At 34.8% G+C, this 24,364-nt stretch overlaps 1 protein-coding gene across 1 annotated transcript in view; it reads right to left on the bottom strand.

Moving 5' to 3' along the window:
- Nucleotides 1-24,364, bottom strand: part of LMBRD1 (LMBR1 domain containing 1) — a 134,551-nt gene that overhangs the window by 87,746 nt on the left and 22,441 nt on the right. Inside the window, exons 4-6 of the mRNA XM_032864443.1 lie at nt 14,910-15,007; nt 12,653-12,720; nt 2,020-2,108 (exon numbers count right to left, since the gene is read on the bottom strand). Of these exons, the coding sequence (XP_032720334.1) occupies nt 2,020-2,108; nt 12,653-12,720; nt 14,910-15,007 (255 nt within the window). The remainder of the gene's footprint in view (nt 1-2,019; nt 2,109-12,652; nt 12,721-14,909; nt 15,008-24,364) is intronic.

The raw sequence follows: 24,364 nt of genomic DNA, 5'->3' as shown, positions 1-24,364 counted from the left end.
TTAGATACAGTCAATTACTTAAGGGAAGGCCAATAAGTCAGAGGCAAGACTGACACTTTTAAATAATTAGATTATACAAAGAAACACTTTGAATATTTGAATATTCATAAATGGGAGTAATACTAATTTTTTCAGTTTCAATACAGGTCCTACTGAACCTGTTTTGATCTAGTTAAAATGCAGGTCCTGTGGAACCAAATATAATTTTAATTTAATGTATATTAATCTTTAATGAATAACAATAAAATCAGAATTATTTATCTTCTTAAAACTCATGTCTCAGTTTTATGTAACACCTGACAAAAGCATATTAATAAACAAATTCATGAACTATGTATGCCTAATTTTTAAGCCTTCATTTCATAAAACTAAAATATTAGATGTTATTAAGTCAAAGACATTCTGATGCTATTATCTTCTTGGTCATACCAGAATTATCAACAGAAAGTATTCATAAAACTAGCAGAAGTGCACCTGGATGGCTCAGTTGGTTAAGCAACTGCCTTTGGCTCAGGTCTTGTTCTTACGGTTCTGGGATGGAGCCTGGTGTTGGGCTTCCCACTCAGCAGGAATCTGCTTCTCCCTCCTCCCCTGTCTTCTGCCCCTCCCCCCTGTTCATGCACTCGAATAAAATCTCTTAAAAAAAAAAAAAAAACCTAGGAGAGATCTGGTAGTTAGCTAACAGCAATACATCACAATATGAGAAATAGAAAAATGTGAGAAAATATGCACCCTGCAACTGATCTGGAGTATTATGTTAACACACTTGGCCAATCAAAAAAGTTAATATTACTAACACCAATAAGCAAAATGTGCTCTACAGTATGGTGTTTAAGATTTGAGATAAAAGAAATCATGCTAAGACTAAAGAGCATGAGACTACAGAAATTAGAAAAATGCTACCTATGTAATTACTAATCCAAGTTATACTAATACTCAAAGACTAGTGTATAACTTAATGTTTAAGGCAGAAGAGTAGTTACTCAAGAGACCTGAAGGAGTTAACTATGAGAAAAGAAGCAATGTATTTCTCAGTAATGGGATCAGGAGCATAAATCCTGACAATTCAGTATTAGTACATGCCAGAACTGCTATCCTAGTTCTTGCTAGTATCAGCAAGATATTAATGGACCATGATTTACACAATGAAATCTTAAGTGGAAAGCAAGAAAATTAAGAAGTTGTACAGCAAAGATTCCAAGACTTAATTTAATCATCATTTAATATTGTAACTAGATTAAGAAAAAGAAATGTTGATCAAGACTATATATAGTACTTATTAAAAAGAATAAATACAAAAGCAATAAACATTTTTCAGGTTTATAAAATAAATATTCTAGGTTTCTTTGAAAATAAAATTATTACCAAGTTCAAATGCACATGAAATTCTGAGTAATAAGATACACATTCTTATCTGATACCGGTTTCTAATATCAACTGCATTTTTCAATGACTGTGCATCTTTCTATAACTAACTTCCTGAACCTGCCTATTTTTTTCCCTCTAAAAACCTAAGTCACACTAATAAAGTTAAGGAAAACTTCTGGAAAAGCAATTCCAAAATGTTTTGGTGAGGCAAATTTATAATAAAATATTATTTCATTTGTATGAAACACCTTTAATTTATATTCTACATAAAAATGACTTAATGATGATCAAGCAGCAATATGTATTCTCTCACTGTCTAAAGATTACAAATAAAAAACAATTTATCAAGCACATTTCTTTAACATATTCTATATAATCCCAAGTGAATTAACAAACATGTAGGTGCTAAAATACTTTGAAGATTATATTTTTGTTTCAACTTGGTAAGTATATGAAGAGATTTCACTACATAATAGCTGGAATTGAGTCTTAACAACACAAGGCTCCTAATTTTTCTAGCACATGTTTAACCACAAGGTAAAAGAACTGTGAGATTAAATTCTTAACATTGTAAAAACAGACTACTCAGAAAAGTCCCAAGAGTCACAAAATATGAACTATTATGAATATTTTTTTAAAAAGAATACTTACGACTACTTCCAAGTTCTTCAAACAGGAACTTCACTTTTTCCCACTCTGTAGAATTTTTGTTATTAGGAACATTCAGAGGAACAAAAGCTCTACAAAAAAGAAAATAAATCTGGTTAATGGCTGTTAAAGATAAAAATTTAAATAAAAGGAAATGGTCTAAAACTCAATTCCTTTTTTTTTTTCTCTAAGATTTTATTCACTTATTTATTTGAGAGAGAGAACAAGAAAGCAGAAGCAAGGGGAGGAGCAGAGGGAAAGGAAGAAGCAGGCTCCCCACTGAGCAGGAAGCTGATGAGGGGCTGGATCCCAGGACCCTGGGATTATGACCTTAGCCAAAGGCAGATGCTTAACCAACTGAGCCACCCAGGCTCCCTTCTAAAACTCAGTTTCTAATAAATCAATAGATCTATAGATAATAAATTTCTAATAAATCAATAGATCAATAAATCTAATAGATCAACTGCCCCCACCACACACACACAAATTAACAAACCAAATTTGCACGCGTACAGAGGGGTTTGATAAGTTTCCTACCTATGTGTTTACCATATTATAAATTTCATTTAATAATTTTATTATTGCATTCAATATAATTAGTTTCCCTTGTGGTCCTACGTATTTTATTTTTTGCATTTAAAATATTTTGAGAAGGAGCCATGGGCTAAAGATGATCAAAAAGGTCCATGGCCCAAAAAACCCAAGAACTTCTATATTAAATTGGAAAAAGAGAATATAAATATATGTAATGATTTCAATATATATATATATATATATACATGGAAAAGAACAGAAAGGAAATATACCAAAATAAACAGTAAATATCTTATTGTAAAACTAGGGATAATTTTTACTTTCTTCCTAGCATTTTTTTATGTCATTCAAGATTCTAAACAATACACATAGTGAAAATAGTTTCTATTTATTTTTCTGTAGCTTCATTTTTATGAAGCTGAAGGGGCATCATAAAATAACAGTGACAGTTAGCTTCCTAGGACTTGCTCTAGATGCTTAAACTGGGAGAAAATAGAAGAAAGAAATGAGAGAAACAAACAAGAAAGAAAGGACAAAGGAAAAAAATCAAGAAAATAGAAAGAAAGAAAAGAGAAGGGAAAGAAGAAAACAAGTCAGAAACAAGACTACAGAGCTGGGTATCCATTAAAATGTGTATGTGCAGAATCAAACAGAAATATAAGAAATAACTCTAATACTACTGCCTTTCTAACCTAATTTTAATTGTAAACAATGCACAAAGATTTATCTTCTTCTGTAAAGAAGAAATACTAAAAGAGTTCAACAATATACTAAGTACCTTATAATGTGTGCAAGTAAAACAAAGTAATCATTCAACTTTTTTTTAAACCTTTACTCCTTAGTACTACTGATACTTATTATTCTTAAAAAAAAAAAAAGATGAATGGTCTGAGCATGTCAGGAGGTTATTTAAATTTCTAGCCATTTGCACCGATGTACATTTACTACACTCTTAATCTTGGAGACTTACTTCACACCACTTTCAGAAAGGAAAGTGATTACTCACACAGAGAGCAATAAATGTAATAAGTTCACCACTGCTCTGGCCATAAGATCAAAATCGAATAAAAGCAGTAAAATGGAATAAAAAAAAAAAAAACTTGCAAATTATACCTCTATAATGATATTAACTTATTTATTTGCATTTGAACTAAAGTATAAACCAAGCAAGAAAAAACTACCTATATAATATCCCTCCATTTTATTTGGGCAGGGTTTTTTTCTTTTCCAGATATATATATATAAATTCTGAAAAGTTTATTTTGAATTTGTTAATTGGGAATGACCAATTCTGTGAGTATGGGAAAAACTTCTATGTTGTATAAAATATCACCGATTTTACTATTAAAATAGAAATATGTATTACAAATATCTAAACATAGTATTCATACTTAGAAAAATTTTTTATCTATATCAGTTTTAGGTGACCAAAGGTTCTGTCCAATAGGAGAAGAAAATTAATTCTTAGTTGTTGATGACAATTACATGTTCAAACTCCTGAGCTGGGCTCTCTAGCAGTTCAAAATTTAACAAAGAACTTTCTATGACCAAAGAAAAAAAAAAGTTTTGGTTTAAAGGTCAAATGGCCCAAACTACTATCAGAATGACTTCAGGAAAATACTTATTTTGAGGAGATCCAGCAGAGTTAACATTTTAGCACTTACTTTTAGGTAGGAACTAGAGGGAGTAACAAAAGCACATACCCCAAAGCAGGTTCTCCTCAACTAGGGGAATCTTTTCACCAGGACTATATAATCTAAGAAATAGATGTGAAATATTTTCACATAAACTAAGAAAAACATATATAGGCTGAATTCATCTATATATCCTGAACAATAATATTCAAAACATTTCACAACCAATTTGGCAAAGATACAAACTAGTCAACAGAGACACTGGCCTTAATTCTGGAAGACCCTGCTGAGCCAGGCTTTACCCACTTTAAATGGGCCTAGGATGAGTAGAGAAGACTCAGGAAGGCAGAGCCACAGCTGACTGACATGCAAGCATTTCAACCTCTTAACAACCAAAAGGGGCAAACTAATGTTCGCTGGAGAAATGTCAACCTGTAGACAAAGATCTATGAAAAGAAAGGAATACCTCCCAACAGATAGAAAGGCAACCAAAACCAAAGTCAGATGTGTCTTGAATATAGATACATCAATTTTGATGAGGAGGTAGCATTTCATAAGGTTATAAGCCATTTACTAAATGATGATGATAGTAAAGTAACAAGGAGTAAGTGTATAATGAGATTTATGTGGTAAAAAGTACAGATATTTTCTTAATCTCAGTTTCTCTCAAAATAAAAATGCAGAAAAAGAACCTTAGCTTCCAAAAACACACCACACTAGATCAAGATAAGACCTGGAGCCTCAAAGGTTATAAATTTCTTTTACAATCTTAAAAAGAGTAAAACTGAAAAACCACTTATTAAAAATACTTTATACACAATCTGACTCACTGTATTAGTTTCATACAGATAATCTCTTAAGGAAAAGACAAAGGAAAGGCTAACGAATTTCAGTAGGTATGAAACTGAAATGATAAATTCAGTAAATAAAAAATATGATTTTCACATCTTATACCCAATCACCAGTCATATTTATCTTCCAAATAGCTTATTAGCTTCTTCCTCTCTGCTCTCTTTGTAACTACTCTAGTTCAGACCCTCATCTGTTACTGGAACTATTACAATGATTACAACGATTACATTACTATTACAATGATTCCTATCTACGATTTATATTTCAATTCTCCAACCCAACTCCCAAATGCCCCTTTCAAATGCATCCTTCATGGTGCTTTAACTCTTAGAATAAATTTATATGTAATTACTTTCATGCATTCACACACACACAAAAAAAAAATGTATACACATATTCACTGTCTTTCAATTGTTCAGCAGGATAAAACTCAAAATTTCTTAAACATTGTTTATAAGACCCAGAGTCTACCTGGCTAATGTCATAGCCTATCCCTTACCTACACCAATACCTGAAATGTCACATACTTTTTTTTTTTTTTTTTTTTTGTATTGAGGTGGGTGAGAGTGCTTGGGTGCTCAGTCAGTTGAGTGTCAGACTCTTGATTTTGGCTCAGATTAAGCCCTGCGTCCAGCTCAGCACTGAGTGTAGAGATTGCTTGGGATTCTCTCTCTCTCTCTCTTTTTCTCTCTCTCTCTCCCCACCCTCCTCTGACCCCTCCCCCTACCCCTCTTCAGCAATCTCTCTAAAAAAAGAAAATAATAATAAATTAAATTTTTAAAAAAATATGGTCACCTGGGTGGCTCAGTCAGTTAACTCTCTGCCTTTGGCTCAGGTCATGATCCCAGAGTCCTGGGATCGAGCCCCACGATGGGCTCTCTGCTCAAAAGGGAGCCTGCTTCTCCCTCACCCTCTGCCTGCTGCTCTACTTGCGCTCTCTCCCTCTAATAAATAATCTGTGTCTTGGTTTCTCTCTCTTGCTTTCTTTAAAAAAAAATTTTTCACATTATATATTTTATATCATTCTTCAAATATTCCATGTTAGCTGTAGCCTCTCAGTTACCACAATGTTATGGACTCAACTCATCCCTCTAAAATTCAAATGTTGAAGCCCTAACCACCACTGTGATGATATTTGGATACTGGGCCTTTAGGGAGGTAATTAAGGTCAAATGAGGTCCTAAGGGTAAGACTCTAATCCAATAGGATTGGTATCCTTATAAGAAAAGGAAGAGATGCTAGACAAGTACTCTCTCCCTGTTAGCACAGAGTAAAATAAAGGCCCTGTGAGGAGACAGTGAAAAAGCAGCCATTTACAAGCCAAGTATCTTCAGCAGAAACCAAATTTGCTGACACCCTGATCATGGACTTTTAAGCCTCCAGAACTCTGGAACTGAGAGAAAATAAATGTTCACTGCTTAAGCTACCCAGTCTGTGCTATTCTGTTATGGCAGCCCAAGTAGATTGATACAGATTTTGGTACCATAAAGTGGATTGCTACTGTAATAAACACCTAGAAATGTGGCTGTCTCTTTGAAACTCAGTAATGGTCAGAGGCTGAAAGAGTTTTAAGATGCAAGCCAGAAAAAGCCTAGGCTGCCCTGTAAGTGAAAAGAAAGCAAGGAAGGAAGGAAAAAGGGAAGGAAGGCAGGCCCCAAATGGAGTCACTTGTGCTAAGCCCCACCAAGATTTAAAATCTAACCTAGCAGCAGTGTCAGTCTCTACCAGGAGTGGAATTTTAAGCCAATCAGTCTGGAATTTCCTAGTAAGGTAATCTGCCTGATAAAACCCCCTGTATGCCCTCAAGGAAGGTGACCTTGCTTGAATTAATTCCCTCTTTGAACTTCCTTATTTCACTTCCTTCGACTTATAACAATCTTCATTTTGCATAACTCTTTAGCTCCTTTCTACCCACTAGATCAGATGCTGCCCAATTCACAAACTGCTGAATAAAGCCAACTAGAGCTTCAAATTGACTCATCTGAATTTTGTATTTTAACAAAGAGACTACTGATAAAACTATGGATGTTAAAGGCAAGAGGGAGAAGTCAAAAAGAAGAGTTATAGAGAAAGCCTCTGTTGTCTCAGAGAAGACATATATCATCATGAACAGAATGTTTGTAGAAATATGGATGCTAAAGGTCATTCTGGTGAAATCTCAGCTAGAAATGAAGAACATGTTATTGGACACTAAAAGAAAGAAGATAACTTGTAATACAGTGGTAGGGACTCTGGCTGAACTATTTTTGTGGTTTTATGGAAAGCAGAACTTTTAAGAGATGAAATTGGGCATTTAGCTGAGGAGGATTCTAAGCAAAGTGTTGAAGGAGTAGGTTGGTTTCTCCTTACTGTTTACAGTAATACGTGAGAGGAGAGAAATGAGGTGAAGGAACTAGTCCATCCGTATTATAAAAGGATGATGAAGCCTGTGCTAAGAGTGTGGCTGAACAACCATCCAATAAGGAGAGGAGTACAGGTGGAAACCATGGGTTTGATCAACCATCTTGGCAGAAACCAGGAACTGTGGTAGGATGATACTAGAAGGGACACTGACAATTTCAAATAAAGGAAGAGAGACGGGACAAAATAAGGTAGCCTATGAGATTTTGGGGATTCTACAAGACAGGATGACAGAATTAATCAGCTAAGAACATGCTTCATCCTTCAAGAAAAATTACCCAACACAATTCAGTTATCATCAGGGCTGCCACTCCCACCACAGGCCCAGGGGATAAAGCTGCTTGCTCCTCAGTTTCCTCAGTTATGGCCACCAGGCAACTGCTACAAAGAGTCAAGGGAGCAGGACCTATGCCCAGAACCAAGAGGGCAGGGTCACTACCTAGGGTCATGGTCCACCTACCCCTCAGTGGGCCTAGACCGCAGAGATTCCAACCAGAGATGATTATTCTTGAGTCTTAAGATCTAATATAATTTGCCTTGTTAGGTTTTGGACTTGCTTAGACCCATAACCCCTTTTTTTCTTTCCAATTTCTCCCTTTTAGAACAGAAATGTCTATCCTATGCCTGCCCTACTATTCTATCTTTGAGGCACATCACTTGTCTGGTTTCACGGGTTCACTGTTAAAGAATGAATCCTACTTCAGGTCTCACCCATACCTGAATTGGGTGATATTTTGATTAGACTTTGGACTCAGAACTAATGCTCAATTAAGACTTTGGGGGCTGCTGGATGGGACGAATGCATTTGCACTAGTAAGGACATGAATTTGGGGGGCCCAGAGAACAGAATGCTATGGACTGAATTTGTCCCTACAAAATTCCTTTGTTGAAGGTCTAACCCCCAGTGTAATGGCATCTGGATATGGGGCCTTGAGGAAGATAATAAGTCAAATGAGGTCATAATGGTGGTACCCTAGTCTAAGGGGATCGAGTCCCTTTAGGAAGAGGAAGAGACACCAGAGAGCACTCTTTCTCCAAGTGAAAGCACACAGGAAAGATCATATAGGACACAGTAAGAAGGCAGCAGCCAGGACAAGAATTCTCACCAGAAACTAAACTTGCCAACATTCTGACCATGGACTTCTGTCTAACCTCCAGAACTGTGAGAAAATAAATGTCTGTTATATATAGCACTCTGAAAAGATTAATATACTATACATACTATTTATCTTTTTTCTTAGTCTGATGATCAATTTCCACTCCTCAAATTTCAATTCAAATATTATTCCCTAGTAGGTTTTCCCTGATGTCTTCAAGGCAAGACTAGGAACTTGCTACTCCATCATCAAAACCTAGTACTTATCTCTTATTAGAACACTTAAATATTATAGCTCAAGTTATGTTTTTTGTCTCTCCCTACTGTGAACCTTGAGGAAAGAGAAAATGACCCTCCATCTTTATCGCTAAGACCTTACACACTACATACACTACATAACCACACACTACGCAACAAAATGCTCCAAAAATGTTAGCTACATGAATTAGTTAAACCTCAACCACACTTATGCCATAAAATTATCTACTGTTTTAAAAGAAAAACATACATCACTTAACAAAAACTAGGATAGGTTACCTTCGGGAAATTTCAGGAAATTTAGTCAATCACTGAACCTAAAAGTATACCTCATTTAAATATGGTAACGAGAAGAACACTACCTTGGGTAACCAAAACATTCTTAGTCTTTTATTCACAAATTTCAGGCTTGTGAAATACAGGAGTTCATATACTTTCCCCACCATTACTGCCCTCAGCTAAGACCTCAAATACCAATGAGAAAATAGAGGCCAATCAGAGAGGAATTCTTTCATTTGCATACAAACCTTAAGAACCTACTTGTACCTCTCTTCTCATTTTTATCACTCTTATAACAACAGAGGAAATCTCTTTCAACCTGAATCAAAACCTTCTACCTGTATGGTTGCTTTCTATGCCCTTCCTTCTAACCTATTACCCACCTGAGTGCCAACATTATCAATTCAATTACAAAAGGACTGCAGTACTGAGAAAGGTGGGCGGTGGCACAGGGAATAATATTTAGCAATCCTGTAGCTTATCTTTTACATTTCACAAAAGAAAAAACTCATTTTCTCATTGGAGCGAGATATTGCTTCTCCAAGAGCAGAAACTATACTTTGACTTTCCCAAGCCTGATTTGGTGGCTTACTCACGATCTCTTCCTGACTGCCTAGGAAACTTAACATGAAATAAACTGAGATTCCGATACTCCCCACCAGATCTGCTCCTCCTTCAGATTTGCCTATCTAAGTTGATGACAACTTCACCCTTTCTGTGTAGCAAAGAATTTGGCTTTGCCCAAAAGAGGTGCGAATTTTGCTCATGGTTCTGGCAGGTACTCAACGTCTTTGTTTAGGGCAGAAGCTGGCAATATCTTAAGTGGAGGGCCAAAAAGACCAACCATGTGATTTTGGGTGAGAACTCTGAGTCACATGGAGTCCACTGTCTTGGAAGCTGAAATAACTGTGGGCAATCAATCAATCCAACTTGCATAAATAACCAAGTTTCAATAAAAACTGTGTTAAAGCTCATGTGAGTTTCCCTGGTTGGCAATATTCCATGCATACATCAATGCCAGAAGAGTAACATATCTTGAGGACAAGGGAAGATTTATATTTGGAATCCTCCCAGTCTCTATCTTATACATCTCTTCTTTTGGTTGGTTTTAACCTGTATTCAATTATAATAACTGGTAACAATGAATATAATTGCTTTCAGTGATTTCTATGAATCTTTCTAGAGAATAATCAAACCTGAGAGTGGTTTTAGGAACCTCCTGAAGTTGCATTTGGTGTCAAAAGTGATAGAAGTGTTCCAAAGACTATGCAGTTTGACCAACTGCAGGTACATTCTCAATTCCTCTTTCTCTCACACCCAACCTATGTATTCTATCAGAATATTCTGCTGGCTTCTTCTCCAAAAGATAGGCAGAATCAAATCACTACTGCTACCATCATGCCTTGCCTCTGTTACAACAGCTTCCTCATAGTTCCCTTATTTTTTCCCTTACTGCCAAAGTCAAGTCTTAAAACACCATCCAGGAATCCTGTTAAAATGTCAGATTATGTCGCTCAATGACAAAAATCCCTCTGATAGCTTCCCATCTCTCTCACAATAAATATCAAAGTCATAACAATGGTTTAAGATATCCTACTAAATCTGGCAGCTTTAGTTACCTCCAGCCGTATTTTCAGCTACTCCCGCCTTCATTCACTCTACTCCAGCCATACTAGTTTTTTCACTTTGTCTTAAATATGCCAGATAATTTCTTGCCACAGGGCTTTTCACCTGCTGTTTCCACGGACGGGAATGCTCTTCCCCCCACATATATTCATGGCTCCCTCACTTCCTTCAAATATCTTCTCAAATACTACCTTCTCATCAGTGTCTTTCCTACCATTTCATAACCTCAACACAACCCATTTTTTGTTTATTTTCTTTCTCTGCCCCTCTAAACCTCTTGAATGTATGTTCCATGAAAAGAAGTTGTCTTTTCTGTTAACTGCTGTTTCACCAGTACCTAGTACAGTATCTGGAACATAACTAGTACATAATACTATTTGGAAAATAAGTGAATGTTATATTGTTCAAAATGGCTGGTCAAACTGTTGCTTCTTGTCACTAGCATATTTGCAAGGAAATATTTGCTTAATTTTTAGTATACCACTTCTAAATAAACAAATGTCATCTACAGAATCTGTTAAAGCTTTATCAGAATTGTACAAAATGTAACTCTAAATTAGGACTGAAGATAATATGCCATGAAAAGAACAAGTTATTTTACAAGTTAATTTACAAATATGCAAATTTACCCCCAGATACCTTTTGCCTGGGACAGATACTCTGGTTGTTATAAAGATTTGTGGTTTTACTGATAGTTCTCAGTCACATTCTAAATCAGGAGATGGCAAAATACTGACTGCCTCTGTTTGTAAATAAAGTTTTATTAGAACTCAGCCATGTCCTTCTGTTTGCATCTTGTCTATGACTACTATAAAGGTACAAGAGAGTTGAGTAGTTGCCACAAAGAATATATGCACCCCTAAATTAAAATACTAACCCCTTCAAGAAAAGTTTGCTGATCTCTATTCTAGAAAATTTAGGGTTCTAAATGAGAGACCTTCAAATTAACAAAAGCAAATTCACCTGTCTTTCTTAAAAGGCCAAAAGAGAATTAAAAAATATATTCAACAACTGAAGATAAAAACTACTTAAAAAAAAAATTGTCCTCTTTCTCATGACACGTCAAGGCAGACAAAGGGTACTGGAAATATACCTTGATTATAAAAAGCATTGGTATTCTAAAACTCCTAGAACTACAAAAGGTTACTGACCAATTTTATTCCACCACAAATTGTATTCAATAAATGACATTTTTTTATTTACTAAAATTTCTGAAACCAAATTATAAAAACGACCTTCTAAAAGCTTATTAGCACCACACATATTTCCTAACATAAAAAAACAAAAGAATCAAAACCTATTTTATTTTAACAAGGATAAATGTATTCCATTAACAAGGACAAATGTTTTCCAAAGAGAAAATTTTAAATGTATAAATAAAATATGCAAAACGTTATTAATATTAGTAGAAAACCTTAAGGAAGAAGATTTAAGAAAGGAACTTACTGACAAAGATTAATTCAAAAATTTAAAGACTGATGCACCAAATCTGAAAAGATGCACAGAAATGTTTCATCAAAGAGCTGTTTATAAAAACAGAACAATTTCCAACATCATAAATGCCCAAGTAATCATTAGATTAAATAAATTATTGTATCCTAAAAGGAAAATGCAGTATAGTCAAAATTGATGAATCTACATTTACTATTATAAAAAGATGCCCTTAGTATGTCAACAAGTAGATTATCAAGAATTCATAAAATAAAATCACATTTCTGTAAAATTATAACATGAAGGGTATGCGTATGGGAGAGAAGGGCACTCTGCATGTATCTGAGCACATAAAAAATGTCCAGGTAGAAAAACGTATATAAAAAAGGTTAACTGTGGTTATTGCTTGGTAGCAATATAAAAGGTGGTTTATTCTTTTTCTTACATTTTTTTCTAGATTTTTCTGAATGAGCTTTATTATTATTATTTTATTTCCATTGTCAGGGGGGAAAAAATCAAGACTTACCCAACTAAAAGAAGAAGTGCACAAATTACAGCAAATCCCAAAGTATACTTGAATGCAGTTTTAATTTGCTAGAAGTCAAGGGAAAAAAGTATACCATTTACTAAGACCTTTAAAATATAAAATATTCTTAAAAAAATAAAATATAAACTATTTTACTATGGTGTAAAAGTACTTTCACACCAAATGTACATTTATAGTCAACTGTGTAAAATTTCCCTGTTGAAAAATAATCTTAAAATTTAAGGAAAAACAATGTAATGCCACATCATAAGTTACGTTTGCAAACCACACTAGACCTTAAAGTCTTTTCAATGATTAGACCTCGTGGAAATCAGTACTCAAAAGCATAATCAATTCTTCATAATCATTAGTAAAATTATCAGAATACTTACTAATATATTCCCCCAAACAGTATGCAATCAGAATCTATAATACCCCTCCCCCAACTCATTTAAATTGGTTATAATAATTACAATATTCAATATGCATACATGTGAACATATATATGTATGGACATAATCACGTTCTTGAATATATATGTACTTATTTTATATATAATGTATATTATGTTTATATAAAATAAAAATATATAGAGAACATATATATAAAAATATAAAACATTTATCATTATCTTTGTCCAAAGACAAAGGAAAACACAAAGCTGGATATTTTAAATATGGAAAGAAAAGTTAACCTCAAGAAAAAAGGTTAAATCAGTAAAAAACAAAAACAAAAAAAACAAAACATTGTCTCTCAGATTAATGAAGTCTCTAAAAGTCACCATTTAAAATTTAAATTCAAGCTTCATATGACAAATTCTTCACAAAGTAGTTAAGACAATTTTTAGGGAAAAAAACCTAAAATAAAGGTTGAGGAGGAACTTAAGATCAAACAAAAGGGTTGGGGAGGATGAACTTCAGAAAAGGTGAAAAGAGAAAACATGTATCTCATTCCATTTTTAACATGAAAATCCTAACCACCCACTTTACCTTACATATGCTGGGTTTACAAATCCAGAGTTACATAAGTATCTGCAAATAATTAATTTTGACTTTCTTTATAAATACTTAAATACTGTATTTTTTTCTATAACAACTGTACTGATTACCACTTGGAATCACTTAAAATAATGTTATGTACTTGCTCCTGATCTAATGCAAATACTTTAAGGGTTTAATAAACATGATTAAGAATAATGCTGGCTTTTAAGTGAAAGCTATACATAATTTTTTTTGTACTTAAATACAAAACATAAAAAAGTATAAAGCAAATTCCTGTAACTCAATAAAAACATTCCTTTTATGCTGTGTTTTCCCCCTTAAATCAGAAAAAATGCTCAATTTTAGCAAATACCTTTCAACATACAATTTCTTTTTGACCTATTAAATGACTATATATTAACAGATGTGCTGATTCTAAACTACCCATGCAGTCTAGAGACAGGCCCAACTCAGTTATACTATAGTTATATATTTTTAAGGTATCTCTGAATTCAATTTTCTACTATTTCAGTTAAAATTTGTATACCAATACTTAAGTGATGTTGGTCTGAAATTTTGGACATGTACATATGTTATATTTATGAGATTCTTATATCAGTGTTATCCTGGATTAGTAAAAATAGTCTCCAAATATTCCTCCTTTATGCCCTAGAACAGGGGTCAGCAGACTGTCCCATGGGCCACAGGTAGCTCACCTCCTATTTTACTGGATCACATCAAGCTCATCAAGTATTGGCTCTGGCTACTTTCGCAGTACAACAGCAGAGGTGAGTAGCTGAGACAGAAACTATATGCCCACAAAGCCTAAAATGTTTACTACCTGGACTTTTAGAGACAATGTCTGCCAATCCCTGCTCTAGAATTGCTGTCTAAACAATAGTCACAAGTCACGTGTGGCTACTGAGCTCTTGAAATATGGCTAGTTCAAACAGAGATGTGCTGCAGTGTAAAATACATTTTAAATTTCAAAGGCTTAGTGTGAAAAAAGAAATTTAGCATCTCATTAATAACGTGTTTTGACTGTATTTGAACTGATACTACTTGGAACCTATAACATTAAATACAACGTATGGTTAAAAATAATTTCAACTGCTCCTTTTTACTTATTTTAATGTCACTACTAGAAAATTTAAAATTTCATATCCGGCTTACATTGTATTTCTATTAGACAGTGCTGCTCTAGAATAAATTCAGTCATGTCATTCCTGGAGAAAGGAAATCATCTTTCCTCCTCCCCCTAAAATAAATATACTTACAGTACATTTACTAGTATCATCATCATCCTTTTCTTCATAGTAGAAGTAGACAAAAGGGATCCAGAAAAACACACAGAATAATATAACAGAATATAAGGCTGTGGAAAGAAATAATAAGCTGAGTTCTACTGAATACATAAAAACTTAGTAATTATTATATATATACTTACATTGTGCATATTAACATACAAACTAACTTACCAAATTCACATTTACATACCAAATTCACTCCCCCATCTGATCCCTATACACATAACTTTTGTGTGTCTTTTTTTTTTAAGATTTTATTTATTTATTTGACAGAGAGACAGCACAAGTAGGCAGAGTAGCAGGCAGAGGGAGAGGGAAAATCAGACTCCCCACTGAGTAGGGAGCCTGATGCAGGACTTGATCCCAGGACCCTGGGATCATGACCTAAGCCAAAGTCAGATGCTTAACTGACCGAGCCACCCAGCAGCCCACATAACTCTATGTTTATATGTAATATCCCAATCAGCCTTTCTGATCTCAATCCCAACAAATCAACAGCACTATTAGGTAGATCATAATTCAAGTTAACCATGAGGCAATTTTCAACAATAATGATAATACTTATGCCTATAACAAGTATAGCAGCTAATACCTGAGCTCTTACTAGGTACTCACCACAGCACAAGAACTTCCTATAACCAACTCATTTAAATGAACATTAACTTTTGGGGGAACTGGCTGGCTCAGTTAGTTAAGTGACCGACTGGACTTCTTTCAGCTCAGGTCATGATCTTGGGGTTGTGGGGTTGAGCCCCACAAGGGACTCCACACCCAGGATGGAGTCTGCTTGTCATCCCTCTTCTGCTGCTCCTCCCCCTACTCATAATTCCTGGTATCTCGCTCACTATGACTCTCACTCTAAAATAAACAAATAAATAAAACCTTTAAAAAACATAATAAATGAGCATTAACTTTTATATTCCTTCCAACTTAAAATCAAATAAAGTAGACACAACATTTTCCAGTCACTCAAATTAAAGAAACAGCTACAATCAATACTATCCTTTTGGTACAAATAATTTTCCCTAAGTTTAAAATATGTAGTGTTATAAAACTGTATACAAATCAAGACAAAGAAAAGGTAAGAATGCTAAAACAGCAAAATCAGATTCAAAGTTAACTGATACGAATTACTATTTACATGCTTTAAAATAATATTAGATACTTTGACCCAGTAGTCAAAATATTTTTTAATTCAATGTACTATTTAAAATTTGAACAACAAAAGTATATTTAACAATTAAAAAAAGAACAGCATAAACAACTGTTCAAGGCTTCACAACCTAAAAAAAAGTACTTTTAAAATCTTCTGTGAAGGAGTGTCTAGATGGCTCAGTCAGCTAAGCGACCAACTCTTAATTTCCACTCAGGTCATAACCTGAGGTTCAGATTGTCTCTCTGACTCTCTCTCTGCCCCTCTCATCCCCTACCCAATGCACATGCTCTCTCCCTCTCTCTCAAAAGAAAAATTAATAAATTTAAAAAAAAAATAATGAAAAAATAAGGGAGGACCTGGGTGGCTCAGTCGGTTAAGTGTCTCACTTCAGCTCAGGTCATTACCTCAAGGTCTTGGGATCAAGCCCCACACGGGGCTCCCTGCTCAGCGTGGAGTCAGCTTCCCCTCTCTGTCTGCTCCTCCCCGTGCTTGTGCTCTCCCTAAGTAAATAAAATCTTTAAAAAATAAATTAATAATAATAATAAAATAAAATCTGTGAATTTACATTTATTTGCATGTGCATAAGTTCATGGAAAGAGTGACAATATATATTTAAAAAAATCACAGGATAATAGTTATTAACACTCCTTTGTAAAAAATATTTGTTAGTAATCTACAACTATATATAAGATATGTAAATATATAACATATATAAAGATATTTATATATATATAACTAAATATATATAACTAAATATAAAGATACCAGAACTACAGGCCCAAAGCAGGAAGCAAGTGTTGATCAAAATTCATGTTTTGCTGAGTGAAATAAGTCAAGCAGAAAGAGCCAATTATCATATGGTTTCACTTACTTGTGGAGCATAAGTAATAACACGGAGGACACTGGGAGATGGAGAAGAAAAGTGAGTTGGGGGAAATCAGAAGGGGATACAAACCATGAGAGACTGTGGATTCTGAGAAACAAACTGAGGGTTTTGGAGGGGAGAAGGGTGGGAGGTTTGGGTAAGCCCGGTGGTGGGTATTAAGTAGGGCATGTATTGCATGTGGTCTATATGCTGCATAAACAATGAATTTTGGATCACTGAAAAAAAAAATTAAAATTTTTTAAAAAAATCATGTTTTACACAAATTATTCTCTTGAAAGGAATGATTGTATAATTTATAGAATTTTTAAACACGATCTTAATACTTGATAGTACTATCTCATTTATCTGGAGGCCACTTATGAAAGAGACTCCATTAAATTCAGCATAGCTACTACAACTCAGCAAAGTCCAAATAACTAACAGAAAGGTAAAAGGTTAATTTTTATTGACCAATCATAAAATAACTGTCAGCAAACTGAATTCTGGCACTTCACATATTTAGTGAAATGTATGCAGTCTTTTAATACCATAAGAAACTAATAATGACAGTAAATCTTTAAAGGTAATGAATACCGGTGTTTCTACTACAAAACAGAAAGTACAGTTAACCGCTTAAGTTGGCTGAGGCACCAAGTCCCTGCAGATGTAATAATCTACAAACAACTTTTGATTCCCCTAAACCTTAACCAACAGCCTACTGTTGACTGGAAGCCTTACTGATAACATAAAAAAAGTCAATTAGCACATATTTTGTAGGTTACATGTATCATATACCATATTCTTACAATAAAGTCACCATGAGAAAAGAAAATGTTATTAAGAAAATCATAAGAGAAAATACATTTACAGTATTATATTGAATTTATTAGAAAAAAATCCACATTAAATGGGCCCAACATAGTTCAAATTTATGTTGTTCAAGGACCAGCAATAGTTAGTATTAATATTTCTATCATAAGTCTAACAGCCAATGGAAATAAGCATATATGCAAAAATGTAACCAGGGCGCCTAGGTGACTCAGTCATTAAGCCTCTGCCTTCAGTTCATGATCCTAGGATCCGGGATCATGCCCCACATCGGGCTCCCTGCTCAGTGGAGAGCCTGCTTTTCCCTCTGTCTCTGCCTCCCATTCTGCCTACTTGTGCTCTCTACCTCCCTGTCAAATAAATAAATGACATCTTTAAAAAAAAAATTGTAACCAAAATAAATATTCTAAAAGTTTTAAAAAATTAAAATTAAAAGGGTCAGGACTATAAATCACTCTAATTACCATTCTAATATTACGATTAAAAAGATCAAATAATTTGTATACAATAGGAGAAATCCTAAATTAGCAGAACAGAGTTTAATGAGCTGATCATCATATCCCAGAAATTCTGATACAATAATGTTTGGCTTCACCCTCAGCATGTTGCTTATGTCTACTACTTGATGACCTAAGCCTTCAGCAGGCCTGAGAGCCTATGGCTATTAACATTCCTGGTATTCGGTAACTTGTATGTTCAAAGATCTTGTAAGCTGCATAGTTATCACAGTCAATTAGAAAAACAAAGTATAAAATTAATTCCTATAACTCAAAAAATACAAATAATCCATTTTTAAAGTGAACAAAAGATAGATACTTCACCATAGAAGATATTGGCCAAAGATACAAAATGGCTAAAAACCACATTTTAAAAGGTGCTCCTTATCATCAGCCATGAAGATGTAAACTAAGCCCACAATGAGATACACATACCCCAAAGAATGGCTAAAATTAAACTGGCAATACCAAGTGTGGCCAAGAATGTAGAACAACTGTTTTCGCATACTTTGCTAGAGGCAGTGTAAAGTGGCACACCACAATAGAAAACTGTTCAGTAGCTTCTTACCAAGTTAAACATAAAACTACCACATGATCCAACAATTCTACTCCTCTGACAATGAAGAGCCACAACATATGCAAAGGGTATCTGCCCAGAGAAGCCTGCCTGAGTTACAGAGTCCAGGCATTTTACTGGGGACTTACAAAATATGCACGTTTGCCTGAGTGACCAGCTATGTATGATACCAGAACTACAGGCCCAAAGCAGGAAAGCCAAAAATCATGTTTTGCACAAACAATCAAACAAGCTGATAATACATAGTTCCATACTCAGCTATACAAAACCACCTTATCAATTAGTAATACAGGTCACATCCCAGGGCTAGGTTCACAAGAGTTAGTCAAGGGTCAACCACACAACCTGAAAGTATGTGATAAGTGAACATGCTCAGGTATCCCGCATTAACCCTTTCGTTTGTTTGTTTGTTTGTAGGCTCCATGCCCAGTGTAAAGCCCAACACAGGACTTGAACTCACAACCCTCCTGAGATCAAGACCTGAGCTGAGATCAAGAGTCGGATGCATGTGGCACATGGGTGGCTCAGTACATTAAGCATCTGCCTCAGCTCAAGTCATGATCTCAGGGTCCTAGCCATGAGCATCAGGCTTGCTGTTTAGCAGGGACTCTGCTTCTCCCTTTACCTCTGCTGGTCCCCCACTTGTGCTCTCTTTCGCTCTCTTCTCTCAAATAAGTAAATAAAATCTTTTAAAAAAGGAGTGGGATGCTTAACCGACTAAACCACGCAGGCACTCCCCTGCATTAACTCTTTCTTGAAAAAAATGTTCTTAGCAACATTATTCACAATAGTCAGAAACTGAAAATGATTCAAACATCCATCAACAGGTGAAAAGATAAGCAAACTAAATGGTATTATATTTATACAAATGCCTAGTACACAGCAACAAAAAATAAACTATGGATACATGAGAAGAGGATGAATCGCACAGACCCTATACTAAATAAAATATGCCCACTCACAGGAGTACATTTCCTATGACTGAACTTAAGGAAGTTCTAGATCTGGCAAAACTAATTTGTTACAACACAAGTTAAAAAGTGGTTGGGGCAGCTACTGACTGTAAAAAGACATGAAGATGTATGGCAATGAAAACTCTCATTATGTTGCTGGTAGGAATAACCAGAAAAAGGCCGTTTCTAGCAATCAACCAGAACCTGGAGGAAGGAGATGGGGAAAAACACAATTCTGAAAAGTCTCCATAATATCCGCCCCCCAGCAGTCTGTGACAAAACAGGTGTAGAACAACTGCTCCAAATCTTTGTTTTGCTAACACCATACTCTAAATAAACTATCTTCTGGTAATCTGACTATTCTTTTTTCATAAAGATCTCTTCTTTGTCCTGCATCAGGCTCCTTGCTCAGCAGGGAACCTGCTTCTGCCTCTCTCTCTCTCTCTCTCTGTCAGCCTAATGCTCCCCCTGCTTGTGCTCTCTTTCTCTTTCAAATAAATAGATAAAATCTTAAATAAATAAATAAACAAAGATTTCTTCCTTTAGCCCATAAATATTAATCTATAAGAAACATAAATTAAGTAACATTTTTGTTGGCTTTGGATCAGTTCTAATGTCCAGTTGGGTTTATATACCTGTAAATTTAAAAAAAGGTGCTGCTGCCACTATCATGAAACCGAGAAATTGCTTCTTTTACAGCTCTACTTCAAACTGATAACTATTTTCAAAGGAAAATTATTCTTAACTCCAACAGTGGCGACATTCTTCATATCCTGACATCTTTATAAAGTATGCTTTTACTTGTAAATGTTTTTGTTAAAAGATTGCTACTAGCAAGTGAAAGATAAACAGACTATTTAGTTTAATAGTCCCACTAACATCAAAGAAAACGTATTAAGAACAAGTTTTAAAACCTCATGTCCACAAAAATTGGCAAAAATTAAAATCATAAAACAAGTTCTTTTTTTAAAAACAACTTAGCAAGAACTAGCAAAAACAAGTGAACAGTCATCAACTCTTAAAAGGACATAGACAAAAACAGTGGCAAAGAATATATAATAACTGTTACGATCTTTTCATATACACAAAACAATCTACTTTTTACAAACTTCATATCATTAAATTATAACACACATGAAAATTAACTTTAATAAATTAGGCTTTGGGATTTTCAGATATTCTTTATTCCTCCCAACTACTGATGAAAACACCAAGACAGAGAATAATGTAGTCAATACTATGATAGTAAAATTAATCATAACAAAGCTTTTTTTTTTTTTTTTAAGAGGGTCAAAGTATAAAGATATTCTGGGAATTCTAAAAGCCTTCTAAAATTATACCATTTACCCAGCTGAAGATATTTGGGGTCAAGACTGCTAGCTGCATATCCAAATACCCATTTTCATTTCAGCTGGCATTCCCCTTTTTGTCTTTCCCCTTTTCTCCTGCTTCCTGTCTGAAATGGATATATGATAGCTTAAACTCTAGCCACCATTTGGACTCTGGTGACCTTAAGATGGAAATCAGGTACTAAGGATGGAGCACAGAGGAAAACAAAACACAAGTTTAAGATCCTCATGGAGCCATAATGCTATCATCCGAGCCCTGGATAGCCCAATTCTAGACTTATTTTAAGTGAGACTGAAAAACCACTATACGGTTTAAGCCATGTATTTCCGGTCTGTTAACGTTAGCCGCCAGGTGTAATTCCTAAAACAGAATCTGATATGCGAAATGGGGAAACCCGAACATTTCATTCCTGAACTATCCTGAGTCCTTTGTGGTCCTGCTTGTGAGCCATGAGTCTAACAGATCTCAATTAAGTTTTACCATTGAACATGATAGCATCATGAGGTGCCCCAGAATCTCCCGGGTTCAAGATACAGTTCTTGCCTTCACAGTGTAGTAGTAGCAACTCTATTTCCCTTAATAACCAGCATCAATCACTCCAGCCCACATACTTAACTATTATTGCCTGTTCATTCAATAGAATAAGGCAACCAAATGGTCAGATGGAAATAATACCTCTAATTCAACAAAACTATTGTTTCATCTTTGTTGGAAGTACTTTCATATGGCTATTGAAAATTCTAATCAGCAGAACTCAGCTACAAGAAACAAGTTTTGTGGCTAGTTCATTAGGACTGACTGTATAAACTCCATGCTCAGTTCTATCCCTCAGTTATCAGACATGGGTACAAACTATGGGACAAAGAGATGCATGTAATGCTCACTGGTCCACAGCATTCTCTAAAATAATAAAATAATATAAAAAATACTTCTCAGTTCATTTTATGAAACTAGCAGGGCCTTCATAAACAAACCTGATAAAAATAGTAAGATAAAGGAAAATTACATACCAGTCTCACCTCTGAGTCAATTTTTAAAAGAATCCCAAATAAGATAACAGCAAATCAAATCCAGCAAGAGATTTAAAAACCAAAAAAGCTATATAACTATGATAGATTGGTCCAGGTGCCAGAAAACTATAGCCTGCAGGCCAAATCTGGCCCACCACTTGCTCTTGTAAATAAATAAATAAATAAATATTTAATTTAATTAATATTAATTTAATATTAATTAATTAATTTAATTAAATTAAAATTAATTTAATTAATAAATATATAATTATAAATAAATAAATAAATAAAGTTCTACCAGAACACAATAGCAGAAACAAAAATAAAAACAAAAACAAAAACACTAAGTTTAGGATACAGAGCAAATGGAAGGTTTATATCCTTTCAATGGGAGTTAAAGTGGTATAACCACTTAGATAAATAATTTCTCATTACTTAGAATATTGAAGATGCACATAACTCTGTCCATCAACTCTATGTACATATTTTGCATATATGCAACAGGAAACGTGTACAAACATGTTCAATGCAATTTTTAACAGCAAAAAATCCAAATGTCCAGACTGATTAACGTGTTATATTCATAAACAATAAAAATAAGTTACACTTTATGCAAGAACATATAAGAATCTCAGAAACATGGCTGAATGAAAACAAGCAAGTAGATTCAATATAAAGTTCAAAAAAATGTAAAACTAAAGATACAGCCTGGTAGAACTAAGGCAAAGCAAGGGATTAACGGAGACTAAATTAAAACAGTGGTTACTTCTAAGGGCGTTGGAGAAGAGATGGCATCAGGGAAAGGCACACAAGAGACATGCTTAATAGATATACTGCAAGTATAAAATCATTTTATGTTGAATAAACATCAAAACTGTCAATACTTACAAGACTGCTATATAGTTAGCCTTTAAAATGGCTCCTGATGATCCCCAAACCTTTATGCAAGCCCCTTTCCCTTGAGTGTGGGCTAGATCACTGACTTGCTGATGAAAAAAATGTGATTCCTAAGATTAATTACTAAAAGACTCTGACTTCAATCTTGCTTACTCTCAGAGACCTCAACTGCCATGTTGTGAACTGCCCTATGAAAAGGTCCCTGTGGCAAGGAGCCGATGTTGCTGACCACAGGCAGCTAAGACGTGAAGCCAGTCTACACCCACATGAGGGACTTGGGAGCCAACTCTCCCCAAGTGCAGCCTTAAGATGACTGTAGTCCCAACATACACAACTGCAGACTTATGAGGAGAAAACCCAAGCTGAGGACCCAGATCAGCTACATCTGGATTCTTGACCCAGAGAAACTCTGAGATAATGTTTGTTTTAAGCTGCTAAATTTGGGGGTAATTTGGTACACCACAAGAGGTAACTACTACCACTGCTGATAGTACTTCACTGACTGAAACATTAAGGGGCATGATCTGACAAGATACAACTTGGAGAACAAAATTGTTTACAGGCTTTAACTTAGATTACAGACTCTGAAAAACAGTCATTTCCCTGAAGGATTTTTTTGGCTGTCTGTTTCCTCTAACTAGGCCACTGAGTCTCATGGCATCATTATCTAGTGAACTTCTTGAGCAAATATGATCAGAAACCATTTAGAAAACTCCCCCAGCAATGGTGCTTGGGTGGCTCAGTCATTAAGTGTCTGCCTTCAGCTCAGGTCATGATCCCAGGGTTCTGGGATCGAGCCCTGCATCAGGCTCTCTGCTCAGTGGGAAGCCTGCTTCTCCCTGTCCTACTTCCCCTGCTTGTGTTCCCTCTCTCACTATCTCTGTCAAATAAATAAAATATTAAAAAAAAAAAAAAAAAAGAATATAGTCTTTTAAAAAGGGGGAGGGAAAACAAGAGACAGAACCACATCTCATCGGAAAGAACTTTACAGAACTGAAGAAGTCCCCCAAATTAGTCCCAGTCTATCTTATCTAGAAAAGCAATTAAATATATTAGAGATGCTTCTAAAACAATAAGAATCAAAAAGATGCTAGGTCAAATTTTTTCACATTAATTTTCTCATATCATTGCACTGAGGTTTACTTTCTTTGCTCTTTTAGCTAATTTGAATTAAAACATCAGCAGATATTAGCTATTCAGCACTAATCACATGTCTCACACTCCTAATACCATGAAGCAGATATTACATATCACTATTTCATAAGTGGAGAAGACATAGAGAAGTTAAATGA

The sequence above is a fragment of the Lontra canadensis genome, unplaced genomic scaffold (genome assembly GCF_010015895.1).
Source record: "Lontra canadensis isolate GAN:19392208 unplaced genomic scaffold, GSC_riverotter_1.0 scaffold27, whole genome shotgun sequence".
Classification (NCBI taxonomy): Eukaryota; Metazoa; Chordata; class Mammalia; order Carnivora; family Mustelidae; genus Lontra; species Lontra canadensis.
The sequence above is the reverse complement of the archived record's forward strand: the minus strand, read 5'-3'. Positions and strand labels throughout refer to the sequence as shown.